The 21,061-nt window shown below is 39.9% G+C and overlaps 1 protein-coding gene across 2 annotated transcripts in view; it reads left to right on the forward strand.

Moving 5' to 3' along the window:
- FBXW7 (F-box and WD repeat domain containing 7) overlaps positions 1-21,061 on the forward strand; it is a 103,431-nt gene that overhangs the window by 71,673 nt on the left and 10,697 nt on the right. For both annotated transcript variants that reach the window (XM_086464228.1, XM_086464229.1), the window contains exons 2-6: positions 2,287-2,369; positions 5,393-5,534; positions 12,834-12,968; positions 17,439-17,562; positions 19,444-19,580. In XM_086464228.1, the coding sequence (XP_086320354.1) occupies positions 2,287-2,369; positions 5,393-5,534; positions 12,834-12,968; positions 17,439-17,562; positions 19,444-19,580 (621 nt within the window). The remainder of the gene's footprint in view (positions 1-2,286; positions 2,370-5,392; positions 5,535-12,833; positions 12,969-17,438; positions 17,563-19,443; positions 19,581-21,061) is intronic.

The raw sequence follows: 21,061 nt of genomic DNA on the forward strand, positions 1-21,061 counted from the left end.
GCCGGGGAGACCTGCCAGCGCTTGGTGGCGGGAGGGGATGCGGAATACAGTTTGCTGCCCGCCCCCCCCCCCCCCCCTTTTTTTTTTAATATACTGCAATCTCAGTTATTTCGGTGAATAAACGTTGTCTAAAGGAGTTGTGTTTTCTTGGCGACAGATTAAATATTTACGGGGATGTTTGCTCGGCAGTTTCTGTTTTTCGGTTACACAGATACCTTAGTGATGTCTAAATCTCGTCACTAGACCTCTCTGCTGTAGAGAAAGTTTTATCTTCGTCGTATGGTAAACGACGTTTTTGACCGTATATTTACTTAGTACGTTCCGAGACGCTGAAAGTCTGTCTGTGTGGTGGACCCCCTGAGAAAGTTCCCTAAAAAACCTGAAGAAAAACCCAACCGAAAGAAGGGGGTGAAATAATTATTAGGCAGTAGAATAGGGAACTGCGTATTGTTTCCTTTGCTAACGCCAAAGAGTAGATCACTATAGCTGCTTGTTCTGCTGCAGGCTTCATACTTCTTATTTTTAACGTGTGCTTTTGGGAGATTGCATCTCCCTCTTAGGAGAAGCAGAAGAGGAATACGATGATGATAACCTCTCAGAAAGGCAAGCTGGAAATAAAAATTATCAGTGAACAAGAAAAAGCCTTTCTGAAAAGTCTATCATCAAATGCTGAAATTCATGCTCAAACATCTTATTTATGCTTCCAGTAATTTTGACGGCTCGCTCCTCTAGTACAGCGATAAAAGATGGTATCTGTTATTTTCCAGTGATGCTTACAGCCGGTTGTCTTGGGGGAAGCGCGGGGGGCTGCACTGCGTGGGGAAGCGGCGAGGGTGAGGCTGGTGGTTCGGCAGCGCTCGGAGTGGTTCAGACTGAATGCTTGTCTGGTGAGATGCTGTGGAGCGTCCCATGTGAGGCTTGGGCAAGGAAACAGGGCTGCGAGGCAAGCTCTGCTGGTTGCGTGGTAGCTGTTACTGTAAAGACGAGACTAGTTAACCTTAGTTAGCTTTCCTTTGTAATCGCTAGTGAAGCAAAACACAAGATCTTTTGTGACTCCTTTTAGGGAAACCCATAAAGGTATTTTAAAAGAAAAAAAAAAATCACAACAAAACTACGTGGACCATAAGCCTTAGAGAATCCTGTTGGGTTTTTGGTGTTTTGTTTCTAGGTAGGTAGGCTGATACAGTAAATGGTTAAATAACTATGTTATAACATCCCATTAAAAAAGATTAAATCAGTTGTGCAAGAAAGATGCCAACTTTAAAACCATATCTTAAACATGAAATTTTGAAAAAAGGGAGCAAATGGTCAAACGGAAGTCCAAATTGTCATAGAAGTAGTTTATGTATTTTGCAGCTCACAGTTGTAACCAGCAGTAAGCATTCTTCTGCTGACTGAAGCATTTTGGTGTATCACATCTTAAAAAAACAAAGCCAACAAAAAAACTCAGAAATTGCATTTGGCATGCATACATCTCAGTGGGTCCAAAAGCCTGTGGTTAAAGATTAACCAAATATGTAGAAAGTAATCTGTGTTTGTCTGACTGGATAAATATGGCTTTCACTGGTTTCCATCTCTCTGGTAGTTTTTTTGCAGACTGGCTTCCCCTTTTAGCAGCTGCCCTGCTCATTATTTGGTTTTGATCATATCTAATTGTGGGTGACATTCGAGACTGAGGTTTAGTGTTTTTCATCCTTACCCTTCTTGTAAAAATGTTGGTTAATCTGTCAGTCAGTTTTACTGCAGTTTTAGAAATGTTTTCGGTGTACAACTTTGAAATAAAAAGGTAAACAAAAGAAAAAAAATACTATTTTTTTATAGGCCCTAAAATGTATATCTGGTTTATAGTGCAGACAGGCTACCTACAGTTTAACCATTTCCATGAGACACTTAGCAATGCACCTGCTCACAAAGAATGAAGGGGTTTGGTTTAGTTCTTTTACTCCCCTCCCAGCAGAATATAAAGAGAACAGTTTAGTAAATAAACTAACACAGAGTTCTGCATACTTTTTCACATTTGAAATTTAGAAATTAAAAGAATGTAATTCTGACAGATTTGGGACCCTAAACCAGCAGTAGTATATACATGCACCATGTAAAACACGTATCAAATATTGTTGAAGCTAGAAACTAAAATGTTGCTTTAAATCATCTTGTGACTGTCAACTTTGTTGAAATTAGATATTAAAGTAAAAGGTAAAAATGGATTAATTTTACAGAAGTACACGAAGTAAGGCTGGTCATGTAACTAAATCCGTGTTGTTACTCTTTTCCCTCACCTTGCAGATGAAGAGAAAGTTGGACCATGGCTCCGAGGTCCGTTCTTTCTCTCTGGGAAAGAAACCCTGCAAAGTCTCAGAATACACAAGGTAATTAAATGCAGTAACAGATCACTGGGTCCTGATTCTTGGTGTATCCCGTCTTTCCAATTGCTAAGCCTAATTTATGGCTTCTGTTAACGTTAAAGCGCTGTAAAGCAAAGAAGGGGTGGTATCAGCGTTCGTATATTGCTTAGCTAATTTAAATTACGTGAACTGAAGATGAGTTTTAAGGAAGTAGCCAGACTCACATTTCTTCTGTTGAGGTCTGTGTTTCATTCTAAATATAGCATGCCCATTTACTTGCAGACTTTTTGAGGGCTGAAGCATTCCTGGGAATAAAATCAATCAGATTTTTAAAAAGGGACATAATGATAAACCCTAAGACTATTACAAACTGTGATCAAATGTATCGCTTTGCTATGGTAACAGGAGCGAGAGAATGGAAATTTATGTAGGCAGAGCAGACCATCTGATCTTAACAGGAACGCGCACATCCTCGTTACCCACAATGTGAACGTATGATGGGTTCTAGTCTGCGTCCGCACTGCTCCTCAACGGTACCAGATCGCACAAATAACTGCTGCTGTTCCGGTCAGGTGCTCGGGGGGGTAAGGCACTCCTAAACGTGAGCAGCAGCGGCAGGGTAGGTCCCTGGATGCACGCCTTACCAGTCAGTTCTCACTGTGTAGTTGCCGTAACAGCTGTGCTTGGGTGTCACGCTGCTTCCCATCCTCTTTGAATTTACACCGTTTTACGTTTTTTCCTTGTAATAAGCATCAGCCCTCCCGCAGGTGTTGCGCTTGTCTCCCAAACCTGTCCGGGGATGCTACTTCTCTTGAACACGCTGTAGTAGTGTGCAGTCACTGATGGATCCTTCAGAAGTAATTTATATTTTATTTCTCTCCCTTTAAGAGGTTTATCAGGTAGTGAGTGAAAAGTTAGGACAGTGTGGGGAAACAGGTTCCAGGGTTGCTTTTCAGATGTGTAAATGCTGCAGTAGAGAAAAAGAAGCAATGTCTTGTGGCTGAGAAGCACGTGTTGCAGCTTCCACATCCCCTTCACATCTCCAGTTGGTAGCTTCTCTGGGTTTCTGAATCAGTCTAATGGAAGAACACTCTGGTTGGCCACCAGTTCTTTGCGTGACACACTGTTCTCTGCACTCCTCACAGAGGGAACAGTTCAGCAACAAAGAAAGTACACTTTTTGTCAAGTGTCTGTCAGATTCAGAGTAACCGCTTGGACTTGTCCAGTTTCCACAGAAGCCTGACTGGTCATTTCAGGGGAATGAAAACATACGGGAAAAATAAAGCCTGGACAAAAATCTTGTGGTTTAATCTCAGGTCAAAGGAAATAGGCTTCTAAATCCTGTTTTCAATGATTGTTTTTGACTGAGGACCAGCTTACACCAGAAGAAATGAAAAGTGTAGCTGTTCTGCTGGTGCAAGCTGAAGGCTACATATTGGTGAGATCCCATTAAGCCAGTTTTAAGAGCCTTAAATGATAGGCCGTCTGCTGGATCTCTGTACAGGTGATGAGAGTGAGTAAGCAGTAAAGCCAGATTTTCTTATAAAAATACTTTCAATTGTCATTGCTTGGATTTTGAGTCATTATTGGCATAAAAGAATCCTTAAATAATATCTGATCCTCTCTTTTAAACTATTTGATTATATTTGATTTAAATAACATTTAGGCAAATAATGTAGTTCTTGTGCCTGCTTGTTCCCATAGTTGCTAGGATCAGACGCTTTTTAAAGTTTACAGGCCCGATGAACTTTCTTTGCGTGTAACAAGTAATGCCAGTAAACCAATGTCATTAAGAGGATCCTTCATCTGTGAAACACTGTAGCAGCTTCTGTTTCTGTTACTACTCAGTAAAATATACAGTTCAAATAAGCCTGCTCAAACCAATCTTTACTTTTCTTTACCAGTTTGGGTAAATGTTAGGACATGCTATGATTTTCCTTCAGAACAAGGAAGAGTAGAGTGAAATATTTGTAGAGTATGATGAGATAAATATTAAAATGAACTTGCTTGCATCATTTGAAGCTATTCCTGTAGCCACTGGAAAGTCAGTAAAACCCCAAAGCTCATACCTGCTAAAAAGCTGGATTTATCATACACAAAAGCAAAGGGGTTTTTTGGAGTCCCACACTGTATTTAAAATTTTCATGCTTGTGCAAACATTACTGGAGTTCTGAATTTCGTGCTAGGGAATAGAACTTTGATGTTCTGTGAAGGAAGTAGTTTATATTATGTAAAAAAAAAAAAAAAAAAAAAAGAAAAAGAAAACCCAGTCAGCTGTATTTCTTTAGACTCCTACAATAGCAGCTTAATCCCTGCTCTTTTAAAACCTCCATCCCATATGAATGAGCTGGTTTTTAACGTGTCAGAGTGAAAAAAATCAAACTGTAATTCAGGGAGCACCTTTGGCTCCTTTTCCCTCTTCACCTCACCCCCCTTTTAATTCCTGTGTCACTCCATCAACACACAAACTTTAAAAGACTGTATAGAGTATTTGAAAGCCCAATTCCAAGCCACTGAGCCACTAGAAGTGCTTGATATTACCAGCTCTTTGTCAACAAAATATATTAAGAGCTAAAAATAGATGCTTTTTTTTTTTTCTGTTTGGCGATGAAGCAGCACTGGCACATTTCACATACAGGTGAGACTGAGCTCTGGCTCCCTACATCACCAGTCAGAAGGCACAAGTGCAGCCCAGAAGGAAAGGAAATACTCTGGCAAGGAAAGGAATATATAAACCTCCATCTTTATAGACAACCTGATGGCCAATTAACGGAGTGGTAATTTTTCAGCCTTTAAAGGTGATCCCCGTTTTCCCGCTAGCTGGAGGATTAGTACTGCAGCAGCAGAAACAGGCGCGTTTATGGAAGTGAGGGAGCTGACCTCTTGAGTGGCCAGCAGAACAATTCCTTGTGTTAATGCTTTTGCACGAAGTTAAAGAGTTTAAGTAATAGTTGCAAATTCTGTACTAGGTACTTTGTTGTGCAATAGACTTCTTAAATTTCCCTTAGTGTTTCATACGTGACTATCACTTTTTATTTGTTTTGTAGTACTACAGGGCTGGTGCCGTGCTCTGCCACACCTACTACTTTTGGGGACCTGAGGGCAGCCAATGGCCAGGGACAGCAACGTCGCCGCATTACATCTGTGCAGCCACCGACGGGCCTTCAGGAATGGCTGAAAATGTTTCAGGTAACCTTAGAGGAATAAACACCTGAAGCAGCTTACCACCATGATTTAAGTAAAAGGTTGCTTCAGTAGAGGCAGTCCTCCTTACACATCCCAGGATGTCTCTGTCGTTGACTTTGCGTGCTGTTGCAAAAACAAATGAGCGTCAACTTTAAGGAATTGTTGTTCCCTGTTTCCTCTAGTTACTGTAGAGATTCACAAAAAATAGCTGTGTTCTCTGGTTTCTTAACAAAATAACCCTTCCTGTTTGATGCTTTCACATTTTCTGCAAAGTCTGTCCAATGTGTAACTGCTACCTCCACAGCCTTAAGCTAACTTGAGACGTTTTCCCTTGGAGACTAGTGAGCTTTAGTGTACATGGTTTGCTTCAGTGCAGGTATAGCACTAAATTTGTTATAAGTCTGATGTCTTCTAAGAATAGTTTAGCAAAAATAGATTAAAAGGAAACTCAATGTGTATTTTTACTGATCTTTGTATACTGCAAGCAGTGCAGCCAGTACAGGCGTACGCAGTTGAAGGGAGGGGGAAAGAGGTTTCCTGTGTGTTTCCAACAGCCTTCAGCAATGCCTAAAACTTAATCTGACAAAAGAAAAGGTGTGAAGGACACTGCTACAGACCGCTTCACAGATCAAAACTGAAATCTGTGTGGACATCAATCTGGTAGCACCTACGCCAGTTCTGTGGACGTTCATACAAACACAGTTTGGGGCAGGCCTCTGCTCCTACTCCGTAATCTCTTTACTGTGCAGTTTTGCTCTGTATTTTTAAGAAGCAGGGATGAGTCCTAGTCATTGGTTTGAAAAATGGAAATATTATGTCTTCCTATCATGATTAATAAACTGTTACTTCTAAAAACATTTCCAAAAGGAGTAACTAACTAATAGAGGCATTGTTTCAATTACTGTAACAGGCAAAGATAGAAGAGCAATATTGTAGATACAGTAGAGAGCATACAATTTTGCAGGCAGAAGCATGCTTTTGGCTTGATTCATGCTGCCACATAATACCATTGATCTCAATCACTGTCAGTTCTGAACATTAAAATAATAATGTAGAACTCCTTCCCTCTTTATTCGTACATGTTTCTAATCTGTTTAAAACAGCCGAAGTTTGGAATTAAGAGATTCTTGTACACATCATTCAGTGTCTTAAAATTATTCACATTTAATCATTATGGTGTATCTTTTTTTGAGACTGTTTCATAGAAATATGTCTTTTTAACCCCTAAGAATCGTATTTGAATGGTACTTTGTGTCTGTTTTAACATTTTGTAATGTTAAAGCCTTTGTAGTAACGAAAGCTGTTTTGTTATCTGCAATGTACAATGTGTATTTTCTCGCATAAGATTGCTAGTTCTCAATAGTTACATATTTTAAAAAAAGTTAATGAAAAGCTTGAAATGTTTGAGAGTGGTGCAAACATGCTTGACAGTAAAAGCGATGGTATCGGCTGTTTGGTCAGCATAAGCCCATGGAAATTTTGCCTATAGTTAAGTTGTTATCATATTAGGGTCCCAAATTTGGGGTTAGAAACCATGCTCTAGTAAATATATGATTAGATACTTTGGACTTTTCAAAATACTTAATTGCAGTACTAAATGCTGATCCATCCGAGAGAGAGAGAGAGATAGGCCTCTCTCATAACTGGAGATCATAGAATAGCACTTACTGATCACTTCCGTTGCTGGTAGTTTTTATTGCATTCACAAAAGGGAGTCCCTTATTTTAGAACCAAAAGCTTTCAGATTCACGTAGCTGTATCTCAATATTACGTCTCCTTCGCTAACGCCAAGCCACCTCATTTGCTGTGTGCTTATTTTCCACGTGAGTTTTATGAAAGGGGCAAGTCTTAAACAGTCCAATGATAAAAGCGCATCCTTGAAGCCAGGGGAGCTAGCTCTGCCCAAAGGGCAGAATTAAATGGCACGTGTAGCACCATTCTTGCAACACAAAACGGGAGAGCTTTCTTCTTTATGTACTGTGTGCCTGCTAAGCCTGCTTAATAGCACTCTCTTATTTTGTATGAAAATACATTTCCAAATAATTTTGAAGTTAAATTTGCAGGGGCACGTTAGCTGGACATTCATATTGTTTCAAGGTAGAACCAGCCTTTGGCATAGAAGCTGGCCAAGATACTCAGTTATTTCGAGGTCTCTCACCTGTACATGGGCCTTCAGTCATTCTCCTATGTTATCTTTACAAATTAAAAGGCAAGATCACTCTTCAGATATTAAGAAAACTTAAGATGGCCTTTACAGGTTTTTTTGAATTTATGTTTTATATTTTACAGCTGCTGTTACGTTTTATAGTTGATCTAAGCCTTTTATTTTGAAAGCGACAAAAAACTAATGCAGAAAGGAGAAACAGTTGGAAGTGTAGTTGCACTTTCCCTTTAAAAATGAAGATGTATATTGATTTCAGTGCAATGTTAGTCTGGAAAGAAAAACAGAAAAGCTTTTTAATAGATTCAAGCCATTTAATTTCTTAAAGGCCTATTTATTTTTTTTTTCTGTTTTGCAGTGGCTCTCAGCTTCAGATCTTTTTAATATCCACTATAAAATTTTTAGAACTCAGTGCCCAAGTGTGTCCTTACAAGATTTTTTTTCTTTTACAAGAAATTTTATTTTATTTGAAGCAGGATGTATTTTTTAAGTCACTAAATTGCTTGCCATAAGGAAAAAAAAATCAGCTACATGCTAAGTTCAGTCAGAGATCGTACTGCTTTAAAAATTATTAAGTTCTCTCTTCATTCTTCCTGCTTCACATACTTAGTGTTGGGTTTTATTTAAGTAGTGAGATAAAAAATTGAGTTTTCTTGGGAGTATTTGTGTTGAAAAGTTGTTCCATACACAGTAAGTACAGGCAATCACTTTGAGTAACTAGCGAATGCTATTATTTTACCTAAAATTGGAAGCATTCTTTTTTCTCAGCAGTTTAGATAGTGTCCAAAATGCTTTTGTTATTTCTGGCCAGGAAGAGTACTGTTCCTTGCTTTTACATAAAGACTTGGCTAAGCCACCTAAATTCAAATTACTTACCGTTCTCCATTGCTTATTCTTCAGAAGACACTCATGAATGCATGAATGTGCGACTGAGCAGTCCGCCTCTTACGTGAGGCATGTGGTAAAGATTGTATCATAGCCAGCATTGCAGCTCTTTCTGCTCTGTATCTTGTGGTGGGACTAGGTCAAGGGTTTGGTGCCACCCTTATGCACAGAACGGGAGAGAAGCTCCACACCCGTTTTGGCTTTGGTCACCGTTGTCAGTTTGTTTCAGAGGAACACTGCAGACTGAAAGCAGATCTTCTGATCGTCCCTGCTTATTTCCCATAGGATTGGGTCTCGGGGCACTTTTGATGCACGCCAGCTAGATTCCTTTCAGAAGAAACTCTATGTTGTCCAGCCCATAGCAGGGACGTAAGGGTGTGAACAAGCCACTGCTCCTCTGCACGGGTTGGCGTCATGTGTGGTGCAGATGTTCAGCCCAGGGGACCGGACTAGGTCTTGGAGATGGGTTAATGTGGGGGCTTCAGCACCAGCTGCTCCTGAACCCCTCCTGTTGGGACAAACTACTTGCTGATGTAGGTGGTGTTTCTTCTAGTGGATTTTGTATATGTGCTTTTTGTATCCAGACTGAGATACTTCTGAGGTGGAGGATGGCAGGGTTCTGGGTAACTGATCCAAGAGTCGGACAGAAGCAAGCTCCAGAAGAGCCCTTCCTGCAGGTCTCTGAAATGGCAGACGTCCATTAACAGAACTCAGTAACGGAGAACAGCGCCCTGAAGTTAAACCCTTTAAAACCGGTGTCCTAAATATACCTATAATAGAAAAAGGATGTAATTGCTATGAACTGTAGTTGTACAGAGCAGAGCTAGCAGATGAGAGCTTTGCGATAGAAAAGCATAGGTCATGGAGGAGTTGAGGTGCAGAAACAGAAGATGATAAAAGAATAGGTCAGGAGGGGTGAGGTGGAAGTTGTAGAAGCAGCAAAGGTGCTGTTTGTATTTCTTGTAAAGCTGTTTTGCATGCCTGAAAAAGAAAGGAAAGACATTTAAACATAATAGCAAAGGGGGAAAAAGAAGGGATAGTTTCCAGTGCCATGGTTGCAGCAACTGCATTACTGAATGAGGAAATGGTATGAACCAGCCCAAAGGCCTTGGCCGACAAATCAATACCTCCCTGGGGAAACGGGAGGGAAGAGGGGTGGACGTTTGTTTAGGAATCTCAGATTATGCAAACAGTAGTATCAGTCGTCCCTGCTGGCTTTTCAAGGTGTATACAAATGAATCCTGGAGTTATCCAGGGGGAACCACTGCCCATAATAAAAGCTTTATTTTAATTTTACATTAAAATAAAATAAATAAATAAAATTTAAAATAAAAAATTATTTTAATTTTACATTAAAATAAAACTTAAGTTTTGAAGACAAGAAACAAATGAAACAAATGCATTTTAATAAAGGATATTCTTTACAAGGATCTTCAACCTGAAAGGGTAGAAATCCAAGGTGTCTGGACACTACACCACTTGTCTCAGAAGTCTCTGGTCATCTACAGTGTTTGAAACTTTGCAAGCTGTTTGGCACGCATTTACTTTTTTCTCTTCTGCGACATTTATTCGCTGTTGTTTCTCATCAAAGCCACAAACTCGTTTCTTATCCTCTCTGCTCAACGTGCTACATGCAATTTTTTTGCAAACAGATCAAGCTATGGGGCCCAGAAACAGTAATTTACTAGTCTTGCCTTTGTTAACACAAACAGTTGTGTTCATCTGGCAAGGCTTCATCCCAGTTTTCCATGCCAAACATTTCCCTCAGAGACCCCTTACTGACTGGGGCTGGAGGTTTGTTTGCTTAAGTGAAAGACTAAGGGGACAATGTCCTAGAGAAAACATTTTGTAGCAGCTGATTGCTTAAGCAGAGCCTGAGGAAGCTGCCTGTAGCCATCCCCTAATGATGAATGGACAGATGAAAGAGGGTGCTGCTTTTATTCATTAGCATCTCTTTCCCCTTCTCGAATCTTTTCCCTTTTCTGTTCAGATCTGTATTCCATTTTAAAAACAGAAATGTCTAAGTGTAAGAGAGTTACGGATTAAGATAGCGTACAGTGGAATTATTAATCAAGAACATGTTCGTAACTGCTAGCAGTGTTTGCCACAGCAAAAAAAAACCCAGTACTTTTCAGGTTGAGTTGTTCTAATTTAATAAATGTAGCTGCTTATAAATTAAGGATAGACTGACCTTGGAAATTTATATTATAAGTAGCACAGGTATTACTTTCCCTTTTTTAAATTCTCCTAAATTCAAACAGGGCTGACAGATGAGATTAAAGATTGCAAACGTTTGTACCTAACACCAGCTAAGCTCTGGGTTAATGAAACAAACAGCAGTCGGAAAGTCGGTGAGATAAATAGTTCTTCGATGCATGATTTATGTAGACCTGCTCTGTGGTGCAAATGTTTCTATTGAAAGAAATTTAGAATAAAAGCTGTTTGTAACAGCACTGCTGCGATTTATGCCGAGACATTCTTGTTTCTCTATTACGTGTATTATGTATACATTCTGAGGTATTGGGTATGAGACAGGGAAGCCCTCATCTCATACGGTGACAATCTACATGTGCACACATGGATGGGGAACATTTTCTTGCTAGCTTAGACCATTTTACCAGTTGAACACTGTGTGGAAAGGCTCAGGCCATAGGAATTTCCTTCCCCTCCTCTGTTAGGGCAGGCTGTCCGGTGTCTGCCACGTGTTTGCTGTAGAGCCAGAGCATGTGGCCGGGGCGCTCCACCCTGCCACCTTGTCACAGCTGTCCCGGCAGGTCCTCGAGGGCTCCCTAAGCGAGGCAGCTGGAAGCTGCTTTCACTGCTCCGATGGAGCGGGGCCACCTGAAAGTCAGGTGGGTCGTCACCTGGGTAAATGATACTTTTCTTGACATTTTAACTGTTTTGACATATTGATTAGGGGGAAATGATGGAACACGATGATCTTTTATACCTCGAGTAAAGAGGGGTATTTATCTGCTTTGCGTTCGCTTTCAAAAATTCCACCTTCTCCTTCACTTGCCTCATTGTTCTGCAGAAACTTCACAACACACACACGTTGTAGTATTGTGGCAACCAGAGTTAATTGCCAGAATCAAATGCAGAGAACAGAAATTCAGAGCCTGAGTTACAAAGGCCCTGAGATACATGGCAGATTAATACAGAAATCTTAATTGCAAGATGCCTTGCCTTTTTAATTTCAGTTAGCCTCTTACCATAACTGTAATATCGCTTGTTTGTGCTAATTTACTTTTAAATGTCGCTCTAGAAAACATTCAAGAACATGAACGTGAATCTGCTCTCAAAAACTGTGATGTCTCATTTTCTCTCTAAGGCTTTATTCATGCTCTAATTCTATTGCTAAATCAGTTAGCAGTGGCTGTTGTTTTTTCCTGTAGAAATTATTTTTGTCTTTAAATTGTTTTCACATAACAAATCAAAACTCTTTGATGAGCACAGATGAGTTTAAGATGTGCTTTTCAGATGTGCAGTATATTCAGTTATTAATTTTTTTCTACAAATGATGCTGCTAATCTGCTATGCTCTCAGATGAGTGCCTTATTAAAATCTTCCAATTTTATGGTGCCCATTAGTAAAAATGTGAAGTAAGAAAATTACCAATCAAAATTCCCTGTTTATTCAAGTGTAAATTGATACTTACAAAATATACGTTGGTTTATAGCCAGGATTCTGAAATTGCAGCATTGTCACTTGGGGACATGCCGTAGCAATAAGCAGGCAGTAAGCTAATGTACTCTTAGAGAAAGTGTCTTTCTTGTGATTCCTCTAGTTTCATTTGAAGCCTTTGGTTGGCCAGATGAATCCTGAAGGTTAGAAGTTACCATCTGTGTTGAATGCACAATGGAGAAAGTCGGAGAGGGAGCACGTTCTGTTGCAACCCCTTCACTGTCAGTACTGTGTGCGTAGATTTCATCAACTGCAAAAGAAGCTTAATTAATTTAATTATTATTATTAAATATTATTATCTATTTAATTGCTAATCTGTATGTGTGTGTACAACAAATCCTTTCTTAGCTTATGAATCAATGTAGTAATTTTCAATATTTTGTGTTGATTAACTTCTCATTTTTGTGTAATTAACATGAGTATTTACCTTCCTGGCTTTTTATATGCTTGTATATAGGTCGACAAGGAAACCTCACTTGCCTTATTGGCAAAGCAACGGCGCTTACTGATATAAACCAAACTAGTGTATTAAACTGAGCTTACTGTTTCTTTCTTTTTTTTTTTCCTTGCAGAGCTGGAGTGGACCAGAGAAATTACTTGCTTTAGATGAACTCATTGATAGTTGTGAACCAACACAAGTAAAACACATGATGCAAGTGATAGAGCCCCAGTTTCAGAGAGACTTCATTTCCTTGCTCCCAAAAGAGGTGAGAAACACAGGTTAATACTGGACTAAGCAGTGCATCAGCTGCCATCTTTTAAAAACTTCCCTGCTAATTATGGCGTTCAGTTTTGCCCACATAGTGATGTAAACTGATGTTAGAGGTCCACAGTTTGGTACACCACCATAACAGGGCAGCTGTAATTTCAGATTAACGTATCTTTATCTCTTGATAGGCATTTAGATACCTGGAAATACAGATGACTCCTTTAAACAAAATCCCAGTAGCTTTAAAAATATGTCTCTATCTTAATTGGGCTGATCGTGCCTTTTTTTTGTTTGTTTTTGAGAATTAATTCTGTTAGGGCACACACACACAAAAATTTTCTCTGGATGCAAGACCTTTCTGCACATTACTCTGTAAGTATAAGCATTTTTATTTAATGCTTTAAGTGGTGGTGGTTTTGTGAATACTATCTTTGAATTTGTTTTAAACAAACCGAGCCCTAAAATCTCTACCAGAAGAACCAAAAGTACACCCAGAAAAGCACTTCTCACTGAGGATAAAGGTAAACCCTAATTAAGCAGATACCTTACAGTAAATCCTTTACTGCAAATCAGATCATGTTGTATCAGATTAAAGAGAAACTTAAGATTTAGATTTCAGTGTGTGTAGCTAAATGTTCCCACAGAAGAGTAATTCTTGATGTCCTCACAATTAGAACGTGAGGGTGGATATGAAAGATTGTAAACCCAGTTTGCTACAATTATTAAATGAACATATTTTAGTTAATTTAGAAATGGTACTTCTGAGCTTTATTGATTTTAGGGAATTGGAAATGGTTTTGTTGTTTGGAGTGGGGAGGAAGTCTCTTTTCTTTTGCCAGATCCACCGCATGTTGGGTTTTCCATGTGAACTTTTTGATGGAGGGCTGAAGTCTTTGTGAGTCTTCAGTTACAGACACGTTGCAAAGCAAGTTCTTAAAAGATACTCTGGTGCTAGTGTTTGGTTGCTGTGTTTGACATGGTCTTATTACCCAAAGACTGTTCTGTATCTGTTTCTTGACATTTTTTCTGGTGTATATCCTATTTTCGAATACTTAGAGGTGCAAGACCCTTCTTTCCTTTTACATACTGTCATACCTTCACAAGTCAGGGCATGTCACAGCCTTCCCTTGCTGGTTAGCATTTGTAAGGGTGGGAAGCAATTTATGCAACGAGTACTAACTTAGTACACATGACATGAGATCAGTATTTACAGAAGCATTTCCTGTGGCAGCCTTCTCCATAAAGGGAAAGGACGCTGGGGGAGGAAAAGAGTTTAGTAAGACCTCTACATGGTTGCCGTGTTTCTAGAGAAGCTGCCCAAAGCAGCCTTAGTTCAGAGGTGGAGGAAGGCAGCAAGACTTTATATTTTAAGAAGACAGAAGATAATTTGTACTTCTGCATCTGTTAAGTCTGGAAATTTAATACAGAGTTGGTAACAGGAACTCAGAGCTCAGTCGTCTTTGCATGATTTAGTGGCAAAACTACTTCAAGTACAACCAGTGATCTAGTTATGCTGTAACTAATGACCATGTTATTGTTTCAGTTTTAGCAATTTCTTCACAGAAAAGATACGCTATTTAGCTGTAAAACTTCATTTCTCATTTATGTTTCTTGACTCCATTGTAAGCTACTTGTGTTTCATTTGTTTATTTTTAATGTTTTTTCTTGCCTCTTGAAACCGGGATATTGTCAAGTGCTTAGCTTCACGAAAGGCTGGCTTCACCAGTGAAGCTGGCTTAAATAATTTTTGCTTCCTAGCCCCGGGTTACTGTCACCAAAAATAACCGAGTTAAAGAACCCATTGAGCTAACTCCACCATCCCCTCTCCTTTTTGACGATCACTCTTCACCCAGATCTCCTAAGTGATGCTGTCCCCAGCTGCTCACGCTGGCTGCAGGAGGGGGTGACGCGCTGAGCTGTGGGGGCAGGATCAAGTTGCTGGGGTCAGTAATTCTGTAAACGGGCTTCCCTGTCAAAGCCAGCGTCCTGTGAAAACACGCTCTCCTGAGTTGTCGCTCCGCATTAACATCTGTAGTTATCTCCAGTGCTGTTGGATGCTATGCAGTGATTTTATTACCTAAACAGAACAAGGCGACGATTTGGACGGGAGGGCTTTTCTTCAAAAACTTCTTCTGTAATGCAAAGACAGTAACTTAATAGTTGAATAACCAAGAAAATGTTTGCTTTCCTCCTGAGGAAATGTGCAGTTGCACAATTAATCTGAAATGAATACTCGTGTTTTCTTGCCGAGACTTTAGAAATAATTATTTAAATGACTTGTTTGGGAAAAAAAAAAAAGATCTAGAAACCAACGGGTTGGGAATTTTGTTGAAATCAGCCACAGAAATTTTGTTGGTGCTGTGTGTGTGAGTTAAGAAAAAGGTGAGAGACTGCTCGTTACTGGGTATTATTAACACTACAGCAGAGAGTAGTCCTAAAGGCAGCTGAGTCAAAGGTCACATCTTTGCTACCTGAAGTTTTCTTATTAGATCCATGAGCTGAGACAAAGGGACGTCATCTTTTATGCACTGCTAATCTTAAAGTCAACTGAGGGCTGCGTTGACCCTTGATGACTATTTGGATAAATATATTCTAAAATAAATGTCACCCATATGTAACCTGTTTTAGAATCAGTTGGCTCCCAGGTTTAATTAACACCATCTTAGCGAGCATCCGTATCTGTACAGATAGGACAAGTGATATTTAAACAAACTCTCCTGTCGATTAAGGAACATCCCGCAAAAATGGAAAGGTTCTCTCTCAGGTGTGAGTCTTGCCGCATGTGGGACTATCTATCTGATGTGTGTTAGGAAACAGCACGTCTTAAATCATTTTGCATACAAGGAATTAAGGCAGAAAGTCTAAAAGCACAGGTACAGTTGTTGCTCGTGTAACAGGGAGCCTTACACCAGGTCCTGAATGCTGGCTCCCTCAGCAGGGACAGAAGGAAGATTCCTCAGCTTTACAGCCTGGGGTGCCTACGGGATCTAATGCATAACTTAAGACATGGCTCCCTCAAATGTGGAGTCCTACGTGCTCAACGTGAGCTGCCAGTGTTGGCTTGCAAATAAGGTGTGTGTGCGGTCGAAATGCAAACAGTTCTGGCGTACTGAATTGTTACTTCCTGCTCAGTTACTGGCTGCTCTAGATTACTAAAAGTAAACGTTTCTCACATAATAAGGTCAAAAAATCTGCTGAGGTCAACAGCCTACAGTTGTGACTTCCTTACTGAATTTCAGTCTGTGCTGCTGTCAAGGGCGGATTCTATTTATATACATCATAACTTCAGCTAAAAATTAAATAAAAAAAATCCTAAACACAAAAAGATATGTCAAGCAGAAGTGAAAGTGGAGGATCTGATTTTCCTGACAACTTTTGCATCCTGTTAGTTACTGACAAAGACCTCACTGTTTTCAGCATGTAAGTAGTTCTGTGCATCACCTTTTATCAATACTGTTCTTTCTCTGGAGTTTGTAGCCTTGGAAGGGACTTCCCTGCATCTTATACTCTTATTTTCCATGACTGGGGAGATACATTGTTGCTGTCAAGTAGAAAAGCTGTACTTCATCATTGTACACTGAAGGACAGCTGTCCTGTATTTTGGGATGTGTTTTAGGTGCCTCTGTCCCTGCTTAAGACTTCAATACATATGAAGATATTTGTGAAGACTTTGGGGGTTTTATCATGGTCATTATATGGCTTAGCTCAGTCAACTGCGCTCTGAATTCTCCCAGTATCTTTTAATTTTGTCACATGGAAAAGTTCATCATCTGTTTATCTGTTGGTGCTCATTGGGATTTCCCATACTTCTTTTGTAACGTGCTGCGTACAGTGTCGACGTTACATGTTTCAGTCCTCCTGCATCCCAGTCTGTAACACCGCCTGTGCCGCCGCTTGGGAGTGTGTGTGTGTTCTCATCAGCCCGCGAGCGATAGGTGTGCTGCTCTTCCTACAGCTGCAGGGGGCTTTTGAACTCAAGTGCCCGTAGTGTTCACTTTTTCTGTATTTAGGCTTACTGGGTGATGTTACTCATCACAACATACTTTCCCATTTGCTCACATGGCGAGTGTTGTACTTGCTAGCTAAGCTCTCAAAATAACTTTTGCTTAGGTACTTCTTAGCTAAAATAACATAGGCATAATTATTTTAGTAACAATGCTGTTAATGGTTCAAAGTAATATGGATTACATTTAAAAAAAAAGATAATAGTGATTTCAGCTGACATCTACTTTCTTGCAAATGCAAGAATTGTTTCTGATATGATCTGTATGGATTTCGTTACTTAAGATGATTGTTACACTTTCATGTGCCCGCTGGAATAAACTGTAGCTCTGTTAAGTTGCTGAGATTGTTTAATAATGTATTGTTTCAATTTTCTGTATTTTAGCCCCTGATGTGTGATAATACTTGAAATTACTTCACTTTTCCTTTCAAAAGCAATGCAGAAAATACTCTTTCTTTTTTACAGCTGGCACTGTATGTGCTGTCATTCCTGGAACCCAGGGACCTTCTGCAGGCAGCCCAGACATGTCGTTACTGGAGAATTCTGGCTGAAGATAATCTTCTCTGGAGAGAGAAATGCAAAGAGGAGGGTAAGGCTGAGCAGAAAGACGGATGTAATGGTCAAAGTGTTGCTGTCGTAAGAAGTGCAGTACATTTACATAATAGGCTTAAAGTTTTACGAAGGCAATTGATGTGACTTTAAATTTACTGCTTGTGATGCTCTCAGCTGCGTGGTATGTACCTCTGTTGAAAGTGGGAAGCAGAAATAATCCATGGAGTACTAGAAATTAAATTAGTTAAGTCTGAGCATCCTATTTATAAATTGTACTAGGTGTATGTTTTTAAAATACAAGTACTTTTGCTTTTTAAGGATTATTTTTATTCAAAATACAACCAAAGCACTTAGGAGCTGAGATGTAAAAATGATAGGACTATAGTCTTGCAGTTTGTAAATAACATGGAGGAAAAACTGTTTCAGTGGTTGGGTAGAAGGGATGCTGTGATTTCACGTGGTTTGTAACAGAGAAATGGCACATGGTAGGGGAAGAAGGTGCTAACTAACTTGATTGCTTAGAGAGGGACACACAACCTGTAGGCCACACGGATATTGCCTGCACATGTCAAATCAAGAAGATACCGTGGTTCAGCAGTAATATGAGCGGGCAAAAAAAAGGCTCCCAGGAAAGTAGCCACATACTTGAGCACATGAAGAACATAAGCTTTGTTTTTTAAAGAAAGAGAACTGTATGAACAAGGACCCTGCTCTGGGGAGCAGAGCACATGCATGTGTGTCAGAGCAGTACCCCTCTTGGACACAGGCAAACACAGGGACCCATCCAGGCTGCCTTGTGGTATGGAGAGAAGAGCTTGTGAGAGGTCAATGCAAAGGCTTTAAAAACCAGGACGTTGTGAATGTAGCTGGCTATTTGTAAAGGCACCTAAATTAATTAGTTTTCTTTTGCAATGGAAACCAGGTGTCGAACCTCTTAAATCTTCTCTAAAGATTCTCCTTTTAAAAATATCAGTGAAAAATGCATTAAGAGGACAGAGTGAGAAAAAAAGGAGAAGGTTGAGAGGGGAATGAGCCTACATTTGTGAGCTTAGAAGTAAAAATAAACAGGGCCAGGCACGAGAGCACAGACAAACAAAGCAGTGTTGTAGGCTGGTTAGACTCAGTGATATGAAGGAGCAGCTAATTCAAGACTTGCAGAGAGCAACCCCAGAGAAGGGGCTAAAGTCAGAAGAGTGAAATCCACACACTAGCAAGAGACAAGACTCTCGCTAGTAATGAGATGTGCTGGAGAGGGGGGCTGCACAGGAAGGAGAGATGGGTGAGAGAATTGTAAAAAAAAAAAATAAAAAATCTCTGTAGTAACAAGGCTAAAACAAAGCACTGCCGCTGTTCAGAAAGGGCATAGCTAGACTTCAGGTCCAGCCAGGAGAGGACAGTGCCAAAAGCACACAGCCTTTCAAATCAAGAAAAGAACTAGAATCTCACTAATATCCAGAGTCACAGTGAACTTACTTAAAGGTAATGAGGACGGGTGACCAGAGAGGAGGACAGCAGGCAGAAGGGATGACTTTTGAAGGGTTCCAAGATGAGCATACGAGTGGTTATGGAATTTGTTGGGCAGTGGCCATTTGAAAAAGGCAATGCTGTGCTGCGTGGCCTCGAAAGGGGGATCCAAAACCAAGCTCGTAGGTTGCCAGCAAGGAGTGATGAACTGGGGCATTTTCAGCCACAATTGCAGTAATGATTATGCTTAAACGGCGGGGAAAGCTGTAGCGTAAAGAGCTGAGGAGCCGGGCAGTGTCACTGACACAATGCGGGTGTTGGCACCCGGAGGTGGTTACGACAGTGCAGTATTTAATGTCGGAGGTCACCGTAAAGGTCTGGGAGGGAGAGGTGTCGTTTTCCTTGGGGTGGCCTCATCTCTCCTTCTCCCCCCCTTTTCTAAAATTCATTTTAGGGATTGATGAACCATTACATATCAAGAGGAGGAAAGTAATAAAACCAGGCTTTATACACAGTCCGTGGAAAAGCGCCTACATTAGACAGCACAGGATTGATACCAACTGGCGGCGAGGAGAGCTTAAATCGCCTAAGGTGAGCGAGCTGTGTGCACGGTGCCATGAACAAAGCAGGATCAACTCATAGGGCTTTTTTTAACTCGGACAAGCCAGACTATCCATGCACAAAAACCAATGTATTGTTACAGAAGAAAAATAAATCGTATTTTAGCTTGCCCTGGATTTAGAAAATTAATTTCTGAGCACCATATTAGCGAATCAAAATGTGATTCTTCACACAGCACAATTATTTCACTGCTGTTCTAAAAATTCATGTAGTTTTGTGAATTCCTGTAAATATGCCGGTCTCTTTGAGGCAGTTAATCTCAGAAACTTGATTGGAAATACTGATATTTAAAATTAACCATACACACACATATATAATATATGTAAATACATATATGTATGTGTGTGTTTGAAGAGCTGGGCCATGTCGCAACATAAAAACACTCCGCGACTATTCTGTGATCATTTCATGCTTCATTTTTATACCTATTCTTCTAAATTGAGCAGCACAAGACAATAGCTTCATTCCACGGTAAGATTTTTTTTGTTTGTTTTTCAAAGTATTAAAGTTCTTTAATGACATTGATATGTTATCATTACATCTTTTCCAATAAGAAGCAGTGAAGCGCTGCTTCAGACCTTTTGTAAAATAAAATAGCAACTGTCTAATCAAACCTGGTATTGAACAAGCAGTCAGAAACATGAAGAAAACCCATGTTTGTAGCGTTTTAATGTTTTAAGGCAATTTGCCTGTCTTCTTGATTACTGTACAACAAAATAATAAAAAAAACCCACCACCAAAATTCCCATGGAAAACCTGTGGCTATATCCTGCTGTTTATTTGGCTGTGACTTATGTACATCTCTGGCAAGGGCTCTGTATTTCTTGCCTTGATACGCCACATCAAGTTGTCTTGGAATTATTATTAAAATTACAGCCTCAGGCATATCCAAATGCCCGTTTCATTTCTATGAACATCTTGAAAAGTGTTCAGATATCTTAAATAAAAAAATGTCTCATCCTGTGTATTCTGATAAGGATTTTTTTGCTGTATTGCAGTGAAATACACTAAATTGCAGGTTTTCCCAAATCAGGCATTGAAAATCCCACCTCTACAAAGCAACTTCCCAGTCTACATTTCCAGCACATTAAATTATCTTTTTTGTTTGTATTTAATTGAGTTAATGGTTTTCTAGGTTTTGACTTTGGTGCTGGCTGGCATTTAATAGGTTACAATGCTTGGCTGGTAAGGAAAAAAAATAGGTCTTGTCAGCCTTGACCACCGAAGTACAAATATGCCGCAAATAATACAACCCCATTGTTTTGTTCAAGATTGAAACAACTCTTAAAAGGTGAAAGTAACTCAACTGAAAAATGAAGAGATGGAATAACTGCAGAGGAATTGAGCAGTGTCCAGTTATGAATTCAGCCTACTTGTATTAGGGGTTTTTCCCGGCACGTTTAGGAGGCTTACAATAACTGTCATGCGCTCGCTAAGCAATGCGGTATCAC

The sequence above is a fragment of the Leptosomus discolor genome, chromosome 4, assembly GCF_034619465.1.
Source record: "Leptosomus discolor isolate bLepDis1 chromosome 4, bLepDis1.hap2, whole genome shotgun sequence".
In the NCBI taxonomy this organism is placed as follows: Eukaryota; Metazoa; Chordata; class Aves; order Leptosomiformes; family Leptosomidae; genus Leptosomus; species Leptosomus discolor.